At 41.9% G+C, this 20361-nt stretch overlaps 1 protein-coding gene across 3 annotated transcripts in view; it reads right to left on the bottom strand.

Moving 5' to 3' along the window:
• The window catches only part of LOC146867379 (ras-GEF domain-containing family member 1A), a 130943-nt gene that overhangs the window by 4823 nt on the left and 105759 nt on the right, over positions 1 to 20361 (bottom strand). For all 3 annotated transcript variants that reach the window (XM_085604740.1, XM_085604725.1, XM_085604731.1), the window contains exons 4-12: positions 19486 to 19623; positions 16398 to 16619; positions 14775 to 14849; positions 13232 to 13327; positions 10583 to 10685; positions 9571 to 9650; positions 3911 to 4102; positions 3341 to 3464; positions 1644 to 1716 (exon numbers count right to left, since the gene is read on the bottom strand). In XM_085604740.1, coding sequence (XP_085460866.1) covers positions 1644 to 1716; positions 3341 to 3464; positions 3911 to 4102; positions 9571 to 9650; positions 10583 to 10685; positions 13232 to 13327; positions 14775 to 14849; positions 16398 to 16619; positions 19486 to 19623 — 1103 coding nt within the window. The remainder of the gene's footprint in view (positions 1 to 1643; positions 1717 to 3340; positions 3465 to 3910; positions 4103 to 9570; positions 9651 to 10582; positions 10686 to 13231; positions 13328 to 14774; positions 14850 to 16397; positions 16620 to 19485; positions 19624 to 20361) is intronic.

The raw sequence follows: 20361 nt of genomic DNA, 5'->3' as shown, positions 1-20361 counted from the left end.
CTGTCTGTATTTATTCTTATTTATTTTTTGAAGATTTTATCTGTATTTATCCATATTTATTTTGGATTTTGTGGAAAAAATGAAGCTAAAATTAGTATATTTCCACATTTTTTTAACCGGTAAATATGTACCCATGCTTGCATGCCAGGTTTCAGTGCTGTAAACACCTGCAGAAGTTAAATCTATGCACTTATAAGAAAATATGCAAATTTCAGTATTAACCTGGTGCATAGCTACTGCTGTTAAAGCCTCTTTACTAAAATTAGTTCATTTTTTAGCCCCATTACTTATCAATCCACACAGCTAATGACCTGGCAGTCATGGTAGACAGTATTAAGAATTATTCACAAAGCAACACAATTTCCGTTTTTATCCACATTTCAAAATAAATACAGACAAGAAAATACATGTTTTCTGTCTGTATTGATCTGTAAAAATCAGTAAAAATGAAAAAACAGGGAGCCTTATTTATAAATCCCGAGCACTTAAGGGAACTACTTTAAGTTCGGATGTTCTCCTTGTGAAAGAGCAGAAAGCCATCCCTCCCAGTGAAGTTAGCCAATAAAATAAGTGGGCTGACTCAATGCATCATGCTGTATGCTGTAGTGGGTGGAAGAAAAAGGTAAATGCCACAACAGACTAATGGGTGAAGACAAGTAGCTGAAAGCCCCTATAAAGTAAAGCAATTATAAAACACATTTTTTTTTAATTAAAAGATCTTGACTTATCGTTTGACTTGAAAACAAACATCCTTGTCTGTACATTTGTGTGGTGCATGGAAACTATTCACCACCTTTCTGGCACTGCACTTCTGTACAGGAGTAGAACATTCATGGACTTGTCATCACATTCACGTTTTAAATCGGGAACATATTTTGTAATGGAATGTACAAATGGACTCAAAGACCACAAACAGGGCAGTATGTGGTGGAAAAGGATATAGTGAACAGGTTAACTGCAAGTACCCAAGAAATGGCTTGAGAATGTTTACCTTTAACCCCCGGCCCCATCTAAAATGTCCTTCATTGCACCCCAAATACTCCCTTTTGTTTAAACCTATAACTCTGCAGAGTCCCATATACTGCACTAAAGGCCATATATTTGTTTCAGTTTTGTAACACAAGAAAAATCACTGGTATAATTAACGCATAAATGCTACTTTTTCTCTTTGTTATTTCTAGGGTGTAATGGTTTATCAGTAAAAATTAACGTCTGCTCGTGAGGAACTACCATTAAAACACAGGCATTACAATGTAATGTCATTACAACGAATCATTGAAAACGCAGGTACCATTACAATGCATGCCATTACAACATTATGACAATAAAGTGAAGTTTGTCCACAAAAAATATAAAAAATCTATACAGTTGAAAAATGGCCCCTTGTGAGGGAGAAGACCAGTCGGTTATAAAATAAAAAAGTTAAATATTTTTCACACACACACGAAAAGAGGTTCATTTGTTACAAACAGACCACTAAACACAAGCAAGAGGCAACAAGGACATGCTACCACCACAATCGATCAGCATTTTTTAGTTCAGAGCAAATGTAAATATCTAAGATGTCTGAAGTCAAAAAGCAAGAAACCAAACTAAAGCCTTGCATGCAAACAGTTCCATGACCCAGGCATAAAAGATTATACCTGAGCGTCTTCCAGCTGTCCTTCTCCATGTGATTCTCAGGGCCTTCGCTCTCAAAGGAAGCCAGGTACAGAGCTATGGAAGTAGAGAAAGGACATTAGAACTGCAGGCCCCTAAATTGTTCCACTAAACCAATTTTCCATTTGTTCTTTAGTTTCCTCAATTTCATGAAAAGAACAATACTTCCACCATGAAACTCCCGCCACCCACCAATGTGCGCAAAATCGAACAGACAATAGGGACTTTTATAAGAATGTTAATGAGAAAAAGGGAAAGAAAGACACAGCAAAATCTTGTTCTGTGAGGTGCTGATGACAACCCATGAAGTGAATGAGGATCAATATGTGCAAACAGAAAGAAAGTCATCCCAAATCTAGCTCTATTATGCAATAATTCTTTTTTTTTTTTTAATTAAATGGGGACATTGCAATAACCAATCTTCTCAGACCGTTTATTTTTTAATTTTACAGAATCGTACTGGGCAAAGGGTACGACGTTTTTTCTCTTTTTAACATTTTTAAATGTCAGAGGGATAATTTGCCTTAGTGGTAGCTCCAAGACTAGATTGGACAGTCTTGTTGGTTCAGGTGGTGTTAATACTCAAAATTCTAAGTTCTATCTTAAATTGAATGAACTATGTCAAGATACAAAATGGGGTGAAAGGAATCCCCCACTAGTAGTTGCTCTTCAAAAAGATTCAACTGGGAGGACAGAAAGGGGTTCAAAAACGTTGGTGATTTACTCCAAACTCATTCAGGGAGCTCTCGTTGGGGCCAATCTAAATTTCTTGGTTCTTGCCTAGATCTAAATAAAGGAAATGTGTATGTTAATGTATCACCGAGACATCTGAAACTGCCTCCGATATAGCTCACTTGATTACTCATTTTCAACAATGTGACTTTTTCACATCATAGACCTTTTACAGACTTTAGCAGTCAGCTAGGACATCTTAGTAAGTATTAAAAATCTGGCCAATAGATGCACTTTGAGCATAAATGAACACTTTTCTAAAAACTTTTGGTTACTTTTAAATGCTTCCAGACCCAGAAACTAGCTAGCGGGATAATGCACAAGACGGGAATCCAGAAGAGATTTCAAACTGAAGTGCTAAGACGTCTTGTGTGTTTATTTCATAGGAGTGCACTGGACCCAGCTAAGCTCATCTTTATAAACGTGCATGCTACTGCCCAGGGGACACCGGATCTTTTACACAATAACAAATTAGCTTTTCACACCAGACTATGCACCGTCTAGGTGAAACACTAGTCGTTTCTGGTTACTAAAGAAATTAGAGCTCAGAGGTACAGTGGCCTCTTCTCAAGTACATTGCTCCACTGGCCAAAGCAGACTCCTTTGCAGGCTAAAGATTTCACATCGGTTGGGCGACAACATTTGTCACAAAAAATATATTCGTCTACACAAAGGATTACATATGGCATATAAAACAAAGTATGCTTGTATATTATAATTGATTTTAATTTTCTCTAAAACACTTTTCGTGCGGAAGAGGAGAATAAATGTTTATAACTGGAGAGGTGTTGTGTAGGACAGTTGGAAAAAGGAATGTAATATTTTATTTTAACTAGGACCAATTTCACAAGTCAGACATTCAGCACTCCTCCACCTTTATGGCTCTGACCACTGCCCATGAGCAACCAAACAACAATGTGTTACACATGAACGCTGCAGTTGTGCCTACCTTCTTCGGAGTATATGGGCGCTGACAGCAGGTATGCCTGGATCTTCTTGTCTTTCTCGAATGGACACTCCACCTGCTTCCAGGTCAAGAAATCATGGATCTGTCTGGAAATTTCCCAGAATTTCTGTAGGCGTGAGGGAACAAGTGATATGATGTCATTAAAGATGTAGGAACAGTGCTAATTCCCTTCCCACAGCTGGCTTTCCTAATGATTGGATTAAAAAGTTCTGAACAAAGCATTTTTCGACTAAGCGGATAAGGACGCAAATTGGAATGCCAGAAGGAATGTATTCTGTACGTCTGACGTTTACCCACTGCCTTCCTAGCCATGTTTGGGGGATTCCTTAGAAAGGAGATATTGTTTTATATGTGTGGTGTGAAACCTCATAAAGATGGCTTGTCTTGGCCATCTGGATGGAGACAAGATCTCATCAAGGCATGAAGGCAATTGCACTCGTGAGCCTGCCTCATTCTTGCAGAATCACTGCGTGTGATGAGCTCATGTATATTTAACATCACTGGAACACATACGATAAGAGAATCGAAAGGCCTTGTTCTCATTGGTCTCACCTTGAAGTTGATGTGCTCGCTGGGCAGGCGGTTGGAGTGGACTTTATGGAGGAAAAATATGTCCTTAATAAACAGGTTAAAGACAGGAATGACAATTTTCTCCCGACTGCTGTTTGCAGATTGCGATCGCTGAGCTGCCCCCTGCAGGGCTGTGCGGTAATTGCAGAAGTTGCTGGAGGGGTCCATGTGATGCTATTCGGAAGCAAGAAACAGATTTTCAATTAGACAAAATGGGCATCTCAAGGATTATTTATTTGTCTTATTGTTAGGACATGAAGCTTGCTCCCCATCCAAGACCAGCATGATAGCCAATTAAATAGTTCTGTAGGTTGAACACCTGTTGCAAAGACTGATATTCAACACATGGGCCACGTTTTGAAAAGCCATCAGGGTAGAATTAGCCTTTCATACTCCCATGGTCGTCAATATGAATACCTTTGAGTTGGGCAATAGCATTTACTAGCCAAGCACCAAAAGAGAATTTACTTTGTGGCATGTGTTATGCAAAAGGTCACGTTGTTAATACTATTGTTATAAATGTCTCTGGCAGAGAGCCACTAGCGTGAGTAACTGAATTCAAACCCAGTAACTCACTGCTGCAAAAGGGCAACATTTGTTAACAAAAGCAGCTACCCACTGTTGTTACATCGCAATTGAATTCAAGGCTGCTCTGTCTGGGCTCTTTAAGAGCTGGTCGAAGCCGCGCTGGTAGGGAGCACAGCTTCAGGAGGAGAGGGCACAGGGAGTCGTGGGCAGCTGTGCCCTTCCAGATGGCCTGAGTGGTCATTTCCACTCTCCTTTTTCCAGTGAGGAACAGCGTCCTTTGGGCTGAGTGAACGTCAGCCTGAAAGACACTCTTCTTATTCAGGTCAGGCAGCCAGGAGCTAGACATGCGCTAAATGTGCAGGCTCCTGGCTGCCCGAGATTAACTTTGCCAGGCTGAGTATTTCACAACCATTTGGCTATGACCTCCTCAGCCTGGCGAAAGTGCCTCAAGGCCCGCCTGCTCCTGACAAGAGGGAGCGCCACGGATTGCCTTGGATCTGAGCGATTCAGTGTTAAGCCCTGACCTGCCTAGGACAGAGTGCAATCAGTGACACATCGTCACAGAGTTGGGTGGGGGCCAGCAACTCTCACTGGCCTCAGCCCACTTTGTGATGAGTGAATACTGTCTACCCTCATTGGTTAACCTAAGGTCAGCCAATAAGGGAAGGCAGCAGTCCTAACCCATCTGGGACTGCCAAGGCTTTCCTCTCCCGGAACTGCTGCAAAGGTATGTTTTATGTTTTTGCATGTTTGGTGCATGCATCGATGTAGAAATGTAGGAATTTGTTTTGAGTGAGTGTTGCGAATGGGTGTGTATGTGGGTGTTCCTGAATGCGAGTGTGTGAGTGTGTGTCCCGCCCGTTCCCATCCCTGTCAAAAGTACTGGCAGTCATTGGTCATGGGGAGAGGTGGCAGGAGGCCAGATATCTAGTTATCTATCTATCTATCTATCTATCTACAAATATAAAAACCAGGAACGTGATTCCATAGGAAATTAATAAAAAATATAATATAAATATATATATATACACACACACACACACACAACACCACAGAGGCCATATAATGCATTTATGTCTCTCCTTACTCCTCTGCCCCTGCGTAGTAGTTGAGTGCAGGTGCAGATGATTTTGCAGGGCATACATAACATACATTTATATAATGGGTAAAAAGGGAATTACAGGGATTTTTTTACCTTGGGGTTCCGATAGACATCATAAAAGCTTTAGCTTTGCTCTCGCCCATTTGATGGCACTCAGAGCCCCTCGGCAAAAAACATCCCTATAATTCACTGTTACTCATCTAGAATTCTATGAATGTTTGCACTTTGTCATAAAATCTCAGATTTTTTTCTATCAATGTATTTGTCTGCTCTAACAACCTTTTTTTAAAAAATGGTTATCCTTTGTGGCACATTTCCGTGAACATCGGATTATTTTTCAGAGCACTTAAACTAACATCCCTGTGTTGGGCTATAAAGAACAATGTATTTTATATCCTGTCAGGTAATGTTATGTTATGTTATGTTATTTATATTTTTATAATAAGGCTAACAGCGAGAAATTTGCAGAAAGACAGTCTTAAATTTGCAACTTTGGCAAAAAGGTACCCAAACGTCTATTTTGAGAATACCTGGTGGTGATAAACTGGTTTTACAGAGCCAATTTAAAGGACTCGAGATAACGCGAGAGAAAGGGTTTCAGCATATCTAGTTTAACGATTACGTTGAATTACTTTTCCTAAACCGCACCACTGCTAGTTTCTTCCCTACTCATCCAAAGGACGTTTTAAATTTTAAACACAAATTATATAATTCTGTATCGGGGAAGAGGTGTGGCGCAGCGGCCAGGGCGACTGATGCTAGACGCTGGGGATCACGGTTCGATCCCCGGCACCGGTGGCAGGTCAGCCCAGCACCATGTAGCTCGCAATAATCTTCCCGACAGCCCCCAGCGCCGGGATGCCTTTGGGTAGCTGTGCGCTTTACAAATACTGGATTTACATTTATTTACATTTTACTTTCCTAGTAGGACTTTAATTCATCCAACAAGAAGATTGACCATTTGTAATAGGCTGCAGTACCGAGCAGCCACCACAAGATGGAGCAATTTGCAAATTGTTGTCACACTGACAAGCCAAAACACCTGTTGCTCTTGAAAAAAGGGAATTGAGTGGAGCAGCTGTCACTTGGATGTGAACGTGGTGGATTCTTCCAGACTGTTTGAAATAGATTGATTAAAGCACCATTCAATGGGGGTTTCAAATTCTACGTCTTCCCCCGTAAAGAGCAGACTGCTTGCTGCCTTGCACTCAGGAGCTCAACTGTTGGAGACACCAGCTGTGAGGAGCTTGTAATGCTGGAATTAGAACAAAGCTTCCCTCAGCCTTTCATCCTCCCAAAGAAAAGCGTGTGGCGCACACTGCTGACGAGATTAAAAGTACACACGTGCCTGGGAAGCACTTAATGCTTGCACTGTAACTATGCTTCTGCTACTTGAACTGAGGTGCGAGGGACTTTGTGCATCATGTCATGGTAACCTATGCAAGGAACCATTGGTGCTGGAACAATTTTCAGGAGTGCGGGTGCTGCCATTAATGTTGGATTACTGAAGTCACAAGGAATGTGAAAAATCCAAGCGTCACACAAAGAACAAAAGTCGCAAATCTGCCACTCCCATTCAGCAAAAAAAGTGGTAAGGGTGTGGTGTGTAGCCATTGGTGCATTTCGGAGCACTGGCGTGGTAGCACACTGTCATTTACAGACAGCAACTTTTCCTTTGAAATGGCCACTAAATTTTCCGATAAAACTATATAGCGCAACGATAGTGAGTGGAGCTCGGGCTTCAGAGAATGTTTAGCATTTTCACACCTCCAAATACAGTGCCTTGATTTGTTGTGTCCCATGAAAATCTTTGTTTGCATAATATTGCAGAACTACAAACAAAAAATGCTTTATTTGTGCTTTCAAATTGCTGAAATATGTTGTAATCTTTGTAATCTCTATTGCTCATTTACAGGGATTTAAATGTTGTTGTGTGTTAGAAAAACTTTAACTACCTGTAGCCCCAGCGTGAATGTCACCTAGATCAATTGTACAAGATTGCAGTCAGAGAAAGAAAAGTAAACACTAGTTTCACTATTAAAAGTATGCGAAACAATTTGTCAGAAGACATAGCCGGACATTTGACCTTTGCCTTTGAACCCTCAGCCGCAAAGTTTAGAGGCCTCTATATTGCTCATTCACCTTCTAAATTCTAGTATGGTTATTCTGGGGGTGCATCAGCACCCCGCTTTCCAGCGCCTATGAAAGGAATAATGGAGTTTATGATCAAGGAACTTGGATGTGGACCATTTTCGTAATTATGATACTCCCAACTTATTTCCCTCCTCACAAATGAAAGAAATTCCAGCCCAGGCACCTCTGTTTTTAGCAGCCCTATCCTTCCTACTCACTCAGGATTAGTGTGAAGTAATAACTCTACGGACAACATCGGTGCAGCACAGTGCTTCCCACACTTTTAGAACCACAACCCAAACTCTAACACACTCCGCTTTGAGGGGGAATGAGAATGGTGATTTTTTTAATGTAACTAAAGCATCGTGTGGTAGCACACTGTCAATTACAGACATCACATTTTCCATTGAAATGGCCACTAAAATTGCACAGACATATGTTACTGATAAAACTACATTGCACACAAATGATAATATGTAGAAACCGGGTTTAAATTAATATCCGTCATTTGTGCATCATCAAGGTGTTGTGATCATACTAAAATCATTGCTCTAACACTTCAGAATTACACAAAAAATGTGCTTCATTTTTGCTTTAACTACTGAATGTGTACAGTTCCTCATGAAAATTACATCCTTCAGCTTTCTTCTTTCCCACTCCCTGTACCCCAACAGATTGTCAATTAATACACTTTACTTTTCTTTCCCTGACTGCAATCCGCATTTAAAAAAAAAAAAAACAGTAATTTGTCAAAAGACATTGTCTTACATTCGACAGCTGTCTTCGAAGCACAGCAAATGTGACACAACAAATACAGAATGTAAAGGCATCTTGATGCATTGCTTGGACTTTTGCGACCCACAAAAAAGTAAGAAAAAAAAAGTAGTTCCCATAGTTTGGGAAACACTAGTGTAGAAGAAACCTCTGGGCTGTAGTATTTATTTCCTGCCACTAGAGAGCACCTCAGTCAATCTGCACTGTGCATTGTTCTCAGATGTCTCGCCATCCCATACGTTCAACAATACTGACCAGGCTGCAAGTAGAATATTGACAATTTGTAATGGGGTGCAGAGATGATGAAAGGAAAGGGGTGGTGGTAAGAGAGGGAGGAGAAAGCCGACCTTTCAGAAATAGCTGGAAAACAGGGTAATGCTGTAGAGAGGGTGGAATAGAATATGAAGAATGGGTAAAAGCGAATGATATTCTACCTCGGACTCCGGAAATGCTAATCTTACCCACCAAGATTCAACTTTAACAACATAGTAGCGTATAGGGTCTTGCAGCAAACATCATCTCGCTGAGCGACATCACCAGTATTTTGTTACCTATCTACTGCCATGAACCATATTATAATGAATCTTTTATAGTAGTGGATTGAAAATTGATATAATCAGTGTTTTGCTGTCATGTACTTCATAATCTTTTGTTGCATATCACAGGATACATCTCCCCATGTTCAATGCTGTGAATATACAAGGAAGAAAACATCTCTGTTTGAGATGTGAACACCTGAAAACCCATTTCATGTTGTTAAATCTTTCTTTAAACGTTGTTGTTTCAATCACATCTGCTGAAAGCGCAGGAAGCAGCGGTGCAAAGCAGTGGGTTTCAATGAGAGAAGATGGCAACACCAAATCGCCTTTTAAGCCGTTTGCACTTCAGTGTAAGAGAGAACACACATGCAGTCAGGTGGGGAGAGGTTTTTGGTCTAGCCCAGTGAGACATTAGAATCATAACCTGCTCTCCATGAACGCTCGGTGTGGTTTTGAACAAGTCACCTTCTCTGGAATTTCATAAAGTCCACTTAAGATTAGATAACTCTTCGGCCACTTCCCCCCAAAAAAACGTATAATAAAAATGTACACTGAATTGCACATACCTCCAAGACATCGAATTTGGCAGTTTTCACTTTAGACCATGTCTTTTTCAGTCGGGCCACTGGACTTAAATTCATTCCAGCTGTATTAAAAAAAAAAAATTTGAAAAAGTAATGTTAAAGACCGGCTTCAGTGCATGTTCTCGTTTCACTAGCTAAGACATTGGCAGTGCTGCAAGCTAACTTTGTAAAACACAGAACCCTTGGTCTATGTGCCAAATTATTAATAAACCAATCTCCTTTCAAAGCCACTACTACTGGTTTGCAGCTTATAGTGCTGTAGATGCACATGCTTCGCACACTCCTCCCATCTAGTGTTGGTTGAAGACATTCTTAGAGCTTTGAAAAATATGTCTAAACTTGATGGTAGAAAGAAAAAAAAAAATCTAACGTGGAATCTTTGTCCTGGTGCATTGTGGGTTTCGGGGAAGGGTCACAAATCACCTTGAAACCGTAACCTCTACTTCAATCAAAAACAACTTGCAATATCTGATCTGAACACTAGATGGCAGAAGTAAGCAAAGCATATGATCTGTAGTAACATGCTGCAAACATGTATTGCTAGTGGAACTTGTGGCTGGCATGGGTTGCAAAACATTTTCCCGTTTTACAAACTGGCCAGCATTGCGTTCGGCGGGGCAATCATCTGTGAAACGAGAATACACAACTTCCTAAGCCTGCACCCACTCTTGAAATTCCTGTCTGTGCCGATGGCAATCCTGTGCGATACGGAGATAAACCAGGGAACAATGTGCAGATTTTTTTCAGTTGCCGCACAATTCACAAATGTCTACACTGATGTTTATTGACCGACTGCGAGGCATGCCATATATTAGCCCACATTTTTTTTATTTAGGAAGAAATAAAGCCTCTAGTCTGGCGAGTTGGACATGCTGCAAATGAAAGGTACCCCTTATGAAAAGTGAGCCAATCCTTTTGAGAACTAGCCAGGTGTGTGGCTAATCATAGCCTGAGCCGCTTTGATTGGCTGGAAATGCGGCCTGTGTGTACTTACAGATAATAGCCATCATGGAGTTGAAGTTGCCGATGTTGAAGCATTCGCGAGCCACGTCGATGAAGAACTCCACAATCCGCGTTCGTTGCTTCTTTTTCACCACCTGCAGGCCGGAAAGAAGAGATACTTTAGACAAACTCTTCTACACAACCTGGCTTGGTCCATTGGTTGAATTGTGAGGAAATAGGGGATGGTCACTACAGATTAGGGTGGTAAAAAGAAAAATCCAGGAGCTTGTAGGGAAGTGGTCTAGAGGCTTTATTCCACGGCTCTACATAATGAGACACCTTCTTATCTTAGCCAAATCAATGTGCCTCTTTGTCAAACCTATGAAAATGGAGGACAACGCTGCCTTCAGTATCCGTTGTATAATGTTCTTTAAGCCTTTGTCTATTTCGACATGTTGCTATGAGGCCCGCTCCGTGGATTGCGTTCAGTGTTCTCCTTTTGTCTGTTCCTTGTTTGACTGTTAATCTAAAAGTAGAGGCTAGAAGCAGGGCTAGTTCCCACCAATGCTCCTGTGCTGTGTGGAAGGTTGTTCTTTCCCAATTATATTTATGTCCATATGTAACTCAGACATATATCTAGTAAGAAACCAATAGGATTATCTTAGAAAATAGTCCAGCAATCCGCCCCCCCCCCCCTCCCTTGAAATTCCTGATGCAGCAGGCATGAGTAACTCTGGGGTAAGGAATGTCTGCACATTGCAGGATCTTTGGGAATAACATTTGGGAATCAGTGTTTCTGCGCCGATTGATGTACGTATCTGCCTGGTATTCAGTAACCGGGTGAAATATACTGGTCCTGTGCGTTCCTACAGGACTAGTAATCCTGATGGGGCCTGTAACTTGAGTTACTAGTCTAACCAGGATCACTGCTCCATGTTTAGTGAGTGCATACAGCAATCCCCAAACTGTCTTTCTTGCAAACGACTGATTTAAAAGCATCATTCCATGCAATGAGACAACACTCTCTGCCCCACATTGCCCCTTCCGCTGTCACAAAGAGGGAAAGTATTTGCTATATGAATTTCTAAGAATAAAGCACAAGCCTGGATCTTCACAGTGTTAAAACTGAAAGAAATGGGAGGATGGATGCTCTTAACCAAAAGCAGTGCAAGAAAAAGGGATGTGCCTCTTATTATAAGATATAAGGTAGAGCAGGAACAGGCATGCTCTGCCAGGGATGCTCTAGAGGAGAGGACCGGGGAATGCAACCCCAAAGCTCACCATCCATTCATACATCTCATTTTGCCAACACCACAGGTTTGTGTTTCCCAGGTGAGTCTAGTAACATTCAGAAGGCTGTCGAGTAGGGAAGAAGCGACATCCTTGTGGACATGTTTGACAAATGCGCCATGATACATTCTTTCCGGGGGTGGGTTTATATAGCACAAACTCGACCCAAAGGTATCAGAGAGCTTTACATGAGCACCAGTTGCGTTACAGACAGACACATTCATTTTGTTAGGCACAGGGAGATTAAGTGATTTGCCAAGAATCAAGGGATGTTGAGCTGTCCCTGCCAAGATTCGAACCCGTATCCCCAGCTTCGAGATCGACCGCTCTAGCCTTCATCAGTGCAGCCCACATCTACCATCCTCTTTGAAGAGCTGGGGAGTGTACATTTTCACATGGTTTGGGTTCGCTGTCCAGCTAGAGCCTGGGCTCTTTCTTATTTTGCATGTGGTGTGCAGTGTGTGTTTCGGTGCTTTCAGGGGTGCCTTTCTTTTTTCATCGCCCATCGACGCCGATGAGCTTCAAACTCAGTGACAACCGAATCGGATTGTTGACAATGGAGTTCTCGATTTCTCAGGCTATCAGAGTCACACATGCGCTAGTAGTGACTTAAGTTACCTGTGATACCGAATGTCTAGTGTTCCCCAGTGAGCTCATTTGCAAGGAAATTTGTGTCTGGATTCTTAGGGGCCTGGGTGGAGGTGGAGAACGCAGGTGCATGGTGTCTGGATGACGTTAACAGGGAAGCGTTATTTAGTCGGTTTAATGCCTTGGGAATTCGTAGTCTCTAAAGGATTGCCTTCCTCTGTTTTAACAACTGCCTGAGCAGACCTACTGAAGAAAAACATGGTTGAAACACAGAGTATATTTAGAGCTACTGGAATTATGCAATGGTGCGGCCATGGTGTTTTTCGCATCATTATAGATTTGCCGCATTTGCCACATAATCTACCATCTTCTACATAATTTGCATATTTAAAACCCACCCCCCCAAAAAACAGTGTTTCTACCTCAAACGGTTCAAAAGTTACTAAAAGTGTAGCGTTATGTGTTGCTGCACAGTGACAGGCCCTTTCCAAAACTTGAATGGTCACCTTACTGATTGCTTATTGATATATTTAAGTGTTGAACTGAAACAAATGAGGTGCAACCAATGCCCAGACAGTGTTAACAAGTGTAAAAATGTCAAAATAATGACATAATACCATCATAATATGTGGTGCATTACGCTACATAATTTGGCTTTTCTGGGTGGCGTAATTTAATAAATCCTCCTGCATATTTTGGCCAACACTGCCACATAATTCCAGTGGCCCCAAGTATATTTCACAACAACTGTGCTACGCACGTGGCCTGTGACATCGCAAGGACAGTCAAATGTGCACACACACACTCATAACTTTGAACTCACCCGACAGATCTCTGTGGCTACCAGCATACTGAGGCAGTTAAACCAGTTGTCGTACGCCTCCAGGTTGTATGTCTTTCCCATGTCTGTACTCCGGCACTGGAAAGGGAGAAGGGAGTGGTGTAAACTACAGTAATAAAGATACAGGCATTGCCTACCAGAGCCTTTGTCACCATCAGAGTGTCTGGTAATCTGCAGCAGGCCACACTTTATAAGACACCATCAGCCAATCAGGGCTCTTTAGGCAAGTGTGCTGTGCATGCCGGGATTTTTGCCCCCACAGTTGCAATGGAAGAAGGACAACTTCGAGCTACTGAATGGAAATTACTGTGGTTTAAAAGCCTGGCACTAGCTGGAGGGGGTGGCACGAGACACTGAACCACGAAGCACCTATACACAGAACAGAGCGTCGAAATAGAGAGGGTGGTGGGGATAAGACACTGAAAGCAAGAGTTAGGAGTTGCACTTTATACAGTATACATAAAGGCACAGATGGTGGGCGGGGGTAGGTTAGATGAATAGAAACAGATTTGGGGAAAGGGGGAGAAGATGAGGAAGAGAGCAGATGGGTGGGAAGGAGACACGTGAAGGAAAGATTGAGTAAGGAAAAAAAGAGAGAAAGTGACAAAGAAAAGAGAGCAAGAAAAAGATAAGCTAAAGATGAGCTCAGATACATATATATTTTTTATTGTACAGATGTAATATTACATAAATCCCGATAACTGTGCTTCGCAGATATTGCATATTTTTGTTTTTTCTTACACTTTTTATGTAATTTACACCGCTTGTCTCACCACTTCGTAGAATACAAAGGAAAAATGGAAATTACACATGGAAAGTGCACTCGCACAGGGGGGGGGTAGGATAGACACGAGACCGAGGGAAGACAGCAAGAGATGCATGAACAGGCAATGTTGATCCATGTAGAAACAGAAGGGGTAAAGCATGACATACACAGTCAACCGTGAAGCAAGGCACTTGGCCAAGACGCAAATAATAGATGTTCTCATTATGAGGACCCCCTTTGGTTGAATGTGTGTGTTCCAAATTAATGTACAAATACAGAATGACAGCTTGACCATCCTACCCTGTGGAATTCAACCTCAATTTTCTTTTGCATGTCAATTCGAACATGCCGACTCCTTTCTGTCAATTCTCTTATCAATGTTTACTGTCAATTTCCACCACAAGGAGACCCTATATCCGACCTTTGACTAACTTGTACCGGCTCAATCATGACTTAATTCAAGCTTTTCTTCCTTTCCTCTTTAACCGTGCTCCGTTTCTTTTCTTCCTCCTCCTTCACTTGTCATGTACTTTTCCACAGTTAGAGCATTACCTCTTTCCTACTCTCAGGCTTTTAATTTTATCCCCCAACCATCCATTTCCAACCTGCACCTTACTGGTGCCATGATACTGCCAAGAGTAAGCTTTTCCAAATGCCATAAAACCGGTCTGGGAATAACCTTGCTCCCACGAGAGTTCCTGGACCTCCACTCACTGTCAGGCGCACATGTTAGCAGACACGACTGTCACATGTACATACCTTATGGTTATCCAGCGAGTCCATGTGGCACACGATCTGCATCAAATCCTCTGGATAGATGTTCCTCAGCCGCTCCTGTGGAGGAAAGGCCAAGGTGAAAAAGTTAATCATAGTTCTAAGTGCAGATTCCACAGCCAAGTATTAACACAATTGAAAGATGGTCGCCAGCCAAGACCTCCAAAGATGGATGCCTATGGCACAAGTGTAAAGATTGGGCACACTTGATGGGCCCTGGACGCTTAACATTATGGATGGTATCAGCAGACGAACCAGCGTGTGTATTGTGACGGATGCCTGCTGTGGCCAAAGGAAGCTTTAAAATTATCACTGGAAATAGAATGCCTGTTTATGTAGCACACCCATCTATGATATGCCGACATGATACCCGGCGGTGCTCTATTCTCAGACCGGCTACCTCACACAGGTGCCATGTATGGCACATGGTTTACTCGCTTATAACATGGCCACGTGGTGAAAAGCCACTATCACACAGTGTCCTAGAAACCCTGGCACATATTAGGTTTCCAGCTCATCAGTGAACTGCTGGGCTCCCTTTAAACCTCCCTAGGACACTGGAGGAAACTCCAAATGAGGTCCTTCTCGTTGCTGGGGAGAGCAGGGGTGTCTTGTTTAGGCAGTGCTGCGGGTCTAATGACCCACTCTCTAAGCGTCCATGTCCTCACGAACACCCCACTCCGTCTCCCTACACAATAACATGGTGACAAATGTTGTATGGTTGTTATCTGTGCAACCTGGATGCTCCAAAGGAACAGCAACTCCTCAATGCCGACAATGTCTGATTTCTCCTAGACCACCATATAACTCCCGGACATCCTGCCCAAGGTAGTTGTACTATGGGTCAATATTCTACACTGGTAATTACACGAGAAAGTCTTCTACAGGCATAATATTAGGATGTGTAAATAAATGTAAGTAAACACAAGGAGATGGTGACGGAGCCCTAAACATTTCAGACACTCACCAACAGTCACAGATCTGGGTTGAATCCATCATCGTTCTATAGCTCACTTCGCCACCCCAGTTCAGACCCAGCCATATGCAAACCAGTCTTGACCCTATTCCTCAAGGGAACAGTCCAGCCCGAACTGCCAAGCCAGGTCTTCCCTGGACCAGAAACAAGCCTCCTGGGACCGGTTTCGAGGTAACACCCCTTATCAGCCAGGCTAGCTTGAATCCAGTGGCAAAGTGAGCCCCGAAACCAAGTCTGGGCATAACCTTCCAAGCAACAGGGTCAAAACTGATTTGCATATGTCTGGGTCTGAACAGGGGTGTCTGAAAAGTTTCAGCACTCTGTCCATCATCTCCTTGTGTTTGCTTTGTAAAAAAAAAAGTAAAGGGCATGCAATTTAGAATTAAGGAGCTATTGTGCCCAAGATACCAGTGTCAATTGTCAGTCATACCTAGAGGTTCCAGATTCCCCTCTAGATTCCTGAAGGTCTGGAGAGCTAGATCGCACACCAAAGAACTAAGGCCCTTTTTACAATAACCTGAACTCCAGGTTCCACCACAGGTTCCAGACTAAGATCAGGAATTTTTGGAACCCTCTCCATAGACCCTAAAATCTGATCAAACTCTAAATCACACTTTTCACTACTGCCTCACCAGCTCGATGTAGGTCAGCTGCTGCGCCAGCACCGACGGCTCGCTGCAGAGGCTCAGGATGTCCTTCTGCGCAGACTGGGGCTTGTTCTTCATGATCGTGCCCTTGTCGGGCACAGGCTGCCGGATTTTATCCCGAATGTCCTGAAACTGACCCCGGACAGCGAGCGCCCGCATCAGAGATTGCGTCATCTGAGAGATGGTCTTCTTCACGGTCGTATTCTCCTGTGGCCAGGTGAAAGGAGAAAGAAACAAGGGTCAGCATCCACAGACAGCCACGGCCCAACAATGAAAACTGGAGGTAAAATGAAGATGCCGCTAACAACAGCGCAGCGTCAATAAACCTCGAACAGAGCCGTCTTCCCATACATCGCCAATCCAGTGCACTTGCATATCTATCATACTTTTGAATTGTCATGCATCACAACCACACACTTACTCTAAAAAAATTAAGACTTCAGCCTCACGAAAGAATGACTACTGGAATAATAGAGCCACACATTATCAACGCTTTGAGTCTTTCTCAAGTTAGTGATCCATACAAGTGGAATTATCTTTACAAGTGGTAAAACGTGATGCAACCTGGAGCCCCTTATCCACCTATATTAAGTGACTACATGAACTGGAGGTCTCCATATGTCGATGTCATGAACATTACACGCATCTGATATTCCTAATATGTCTTCTTCAGACTCAGACGACGGCTCTGCTGAGCTGTGAACACCGTGTGGGGGATCAGGTGGTAACTGTTTTAGTTAATGCTTCCCCGTGTACACAATTTATGTGACTTGCTTTTTCTTTCCATTAGGTGTGCGTCTGATATATTATCTTGGGTGACTCTGAGCAATGTGTCTTGCTAACTGTTTTCATTCGAAAATGCAAGATAAAATTGTTTAAAAAGTGGTAAGACGTTACTTCAAGAATTAGTTCCCAGGTCATGTGACTAATAACCTCAGATTATGTGAGCAACTATTTTATAAAAGCGAAATCTGCAGCCTCAGGATCCCAGCAGCTCAGCCAATGAAGCTGCAACTGTGAACTTCACGGACAGAAGGCGTCCATTTTGTGGGCGTGGTTGACTGGATCACTTTCTTATCCCTAACTGTAGTCAAAACTGTCAACAGCGAAACTCAAATCCTTCTTCGCATGTGCCAGCGGAGCTTATTTATCAGATGTTTGTGGTATCGCTTCCTCTCCCTGCTTCCACACTGCAGAAAAACCTGTTTCCCAAGCTCCCATGACACTTTAAAAGCAAGGCACCCGTGCTCCTGCTGGCTCTAGCAATGTTCGCGGACTTATAAATAGCCCAACAACGTTTCTGAAGTGTAAATGGCATTTCGCAGCTGCCTCCGGGTAGTTTCTGACCCCAATTCCGGATGAGAGAAGGCAAAAGAGGAGGAGAGGTCTATGTTATTCATCAAGATGCACTTTTACTCTAACAGAACGATTCTATCACTACGTAACACAGTGACGCTTTAATTGTCACTTTAAACACTAAGTGATTTCAAGTACTGTTTTCGGTTTTATCTTGACCCCTCCCAGATTCACATGACCTTCTAACAGAGGACTGCGAAGATGTGTTGAATGTAAACAAAACACTTGAGTGCTGGGCGGGGTGGGTACTTTAAAAAGAAATGTTATCCCCATTTAAAAATGTTTGTATTGATCTTTGGGTACTGTTAGTTCACTGTCTTATGTTTATGCTGCATTGTCTTCAATTAGTCAACCTTTTACTATTATATTTATACTTGCTACTGGTGTAATTCTGTATTCTTTATAATGCATTCCCTTATAATATTCCAAATTAATTATTTTAATGAAATAAGTAACTTATGTTTTACTAGTTTGACATTCTATCATTTTCAGCTTTTATTGATTTGTTGTCAAATTAATGGTTTAATGCTTTAATATTTTATATTCACTATTTAATATTTAATGATGTTGGTATTTTCTTTATTTGATATATGTTTTGCCCTTAATTTTCTTCTTCTTTCTGCTATTCTATGGATTGATACATTTTCTTTTATATTTACAATTATAATCATTATTTTTTCTCTACTATAACGTATTTTAAGATATGCAATGTTTTCATATATTTATTGTACTGTATTATGAAATGCTAATAACACATTATAACACAAAAAAAATGTTTAACAAAATGACATGGAAGAAAGACTATCTGACCACATTGGTTTGAATTACTAAAAAATATTCAGAAAGGAGGTGGGGGGGAGGGGTGTTGGAGAACATGGCCAATGTCAACCGCCGCTGCGTGACTGGATATTTTGGCTGCGGCCATGCTGGGCAGACTACAGGTATCTTGCAGTGCTTATATTTTGCTTAGAGTATAGGGGCCTGGCACCCATGAATGTCACGAGTCACGGATGAGCAGGAGGTTTGTGCAAGGTAGGCACACTTGTGTACACTTACTGGAATATATGGCTCTTACTACTGGTTAGATAGGATTGCCCAAGGGTAGGAACATTTCCATAAGCCTTTTGGGCTGTAAGGCCATACAAGCTGCAGAGTATGACACCAGCATTTTATTCATAACTGGTAGCATGTTGTCCACTCATGTAAAGCACAATGGCTGGAACTGGCCATGCATACATGTACACACCGCGACCGCCATCCTGTTCGCCTAACATGTGGGGCTCCATACAGTGCTCAGTTTCTACCAGTGGTGGACACAGCCACTGGTGTTTGGTGACTGGGACATATTTTCACCATCAGACTCTAAATTAAAGACAGAGAAAATGATACCAAAGGGTGGAAGAGAATGATAGGAAAACTGTGACAAAGGGTGAAAGCAGGGATGAAAAAGCACCTGAACGTATTGGGTTAATGAGATAAAAGTATAGTGCAGTGGAATAAAGAGGCATCATGTGCAATCAAGACCAGACACCTTTGATATTTGGTAACACCAGCTTTCGGTAGCACCACAGCAGGCTGTTAAGAACATCTTTGGACCCCTGCACTTACATACTTTTTTTTAAATTAAGCACTGAATAGTTGTGCCTAGCCGCCCAACATCCATCATATTTCCCACTCTAGGGCATATTTTCCCAGGGTCCTGCGAGGTGGCGCGTACCTCATCGCACTGTGTGATCCTGTGCGCAATCTCCTTTAGTTCCCTCATGCTCTTCTCGTCCTGGAAGTCATATGGGAAGGTCTCCGTCCACTCCTTCAGCAGCTGGATAATTTTGGCAGCAAAGGACTTGAGCTTGGCCTGTGGAGATAAGAGAGAGGCAGGTTTAGACACACAGTTGGGGTCACTGATTGCAACTTAACAGAAATGGCTACGTCGCAATGAGACCCTATACAAAATGCATGTGTAAATACATAAAAACAGATCACTGGAGGGATTTGACTTTCAAGTCTTGAATAATTTTTCACATTTTATATAAAAACACCAGACCCCTGCCTAATCTTAACTTTTTATGAACTAGTCAAATGCCTTATCAAAAGATATTTAAAGAATTATATCATTATATCAGTAATTTATACGAATATAACACTTAAAAAATGCATTTTACTTTTTCATTACATTGACGTAAAGCAAGAATACATTAACTCATTGTTGGTTGTATGCCCTACTCTATGCTCCTTGAAAAACATACATTCACCAGACATTAAAACTCATTAAACACATAGATAAACCTTCATACACCCAACCTTTCAATTATCAAAAGTGTGATTTACAAATATACTGAAGTTTTTCAGCTGAACCATCAACATGAACAACTCGAGTGCCAATATATTGTCTACAATCAAGCCATTCTTTCGGCGGCCCACTTCACAGAACTGACTACAGGCCTTCCTCAGGGCTACATTAAGCACAAAGCCAATTATTGGTAATTAAAATATAAAATGTTCCTTTTTTAAGTAGAACAAAAACCACAATTACCCTTAGAGGAATTTTAACCGACTAAGACGGGATAGGTAAAAAGAGATAACTCATTCGCTC

This window comes from Triturus cristatus, chromosome 1_2, assembly GCF_964204655.1.
Source record: "Triturus cristatus chromosome 1_2, aTriCri1.1, whole genome shotgun sequence".
In the NCBI taxonomy this organism is placed as follows: domain Eukaryota; kingdom Metazoa; phylum Chordata; class Amphibia; order Caudata; family Salamandridae; genus Triturus; species Triturus cristatus.
The sequence above is the reverse complement of the archived record's forward strand: the minus strand, read 5'-3'. Positions and strand labels throughout refer to the sequence as shown.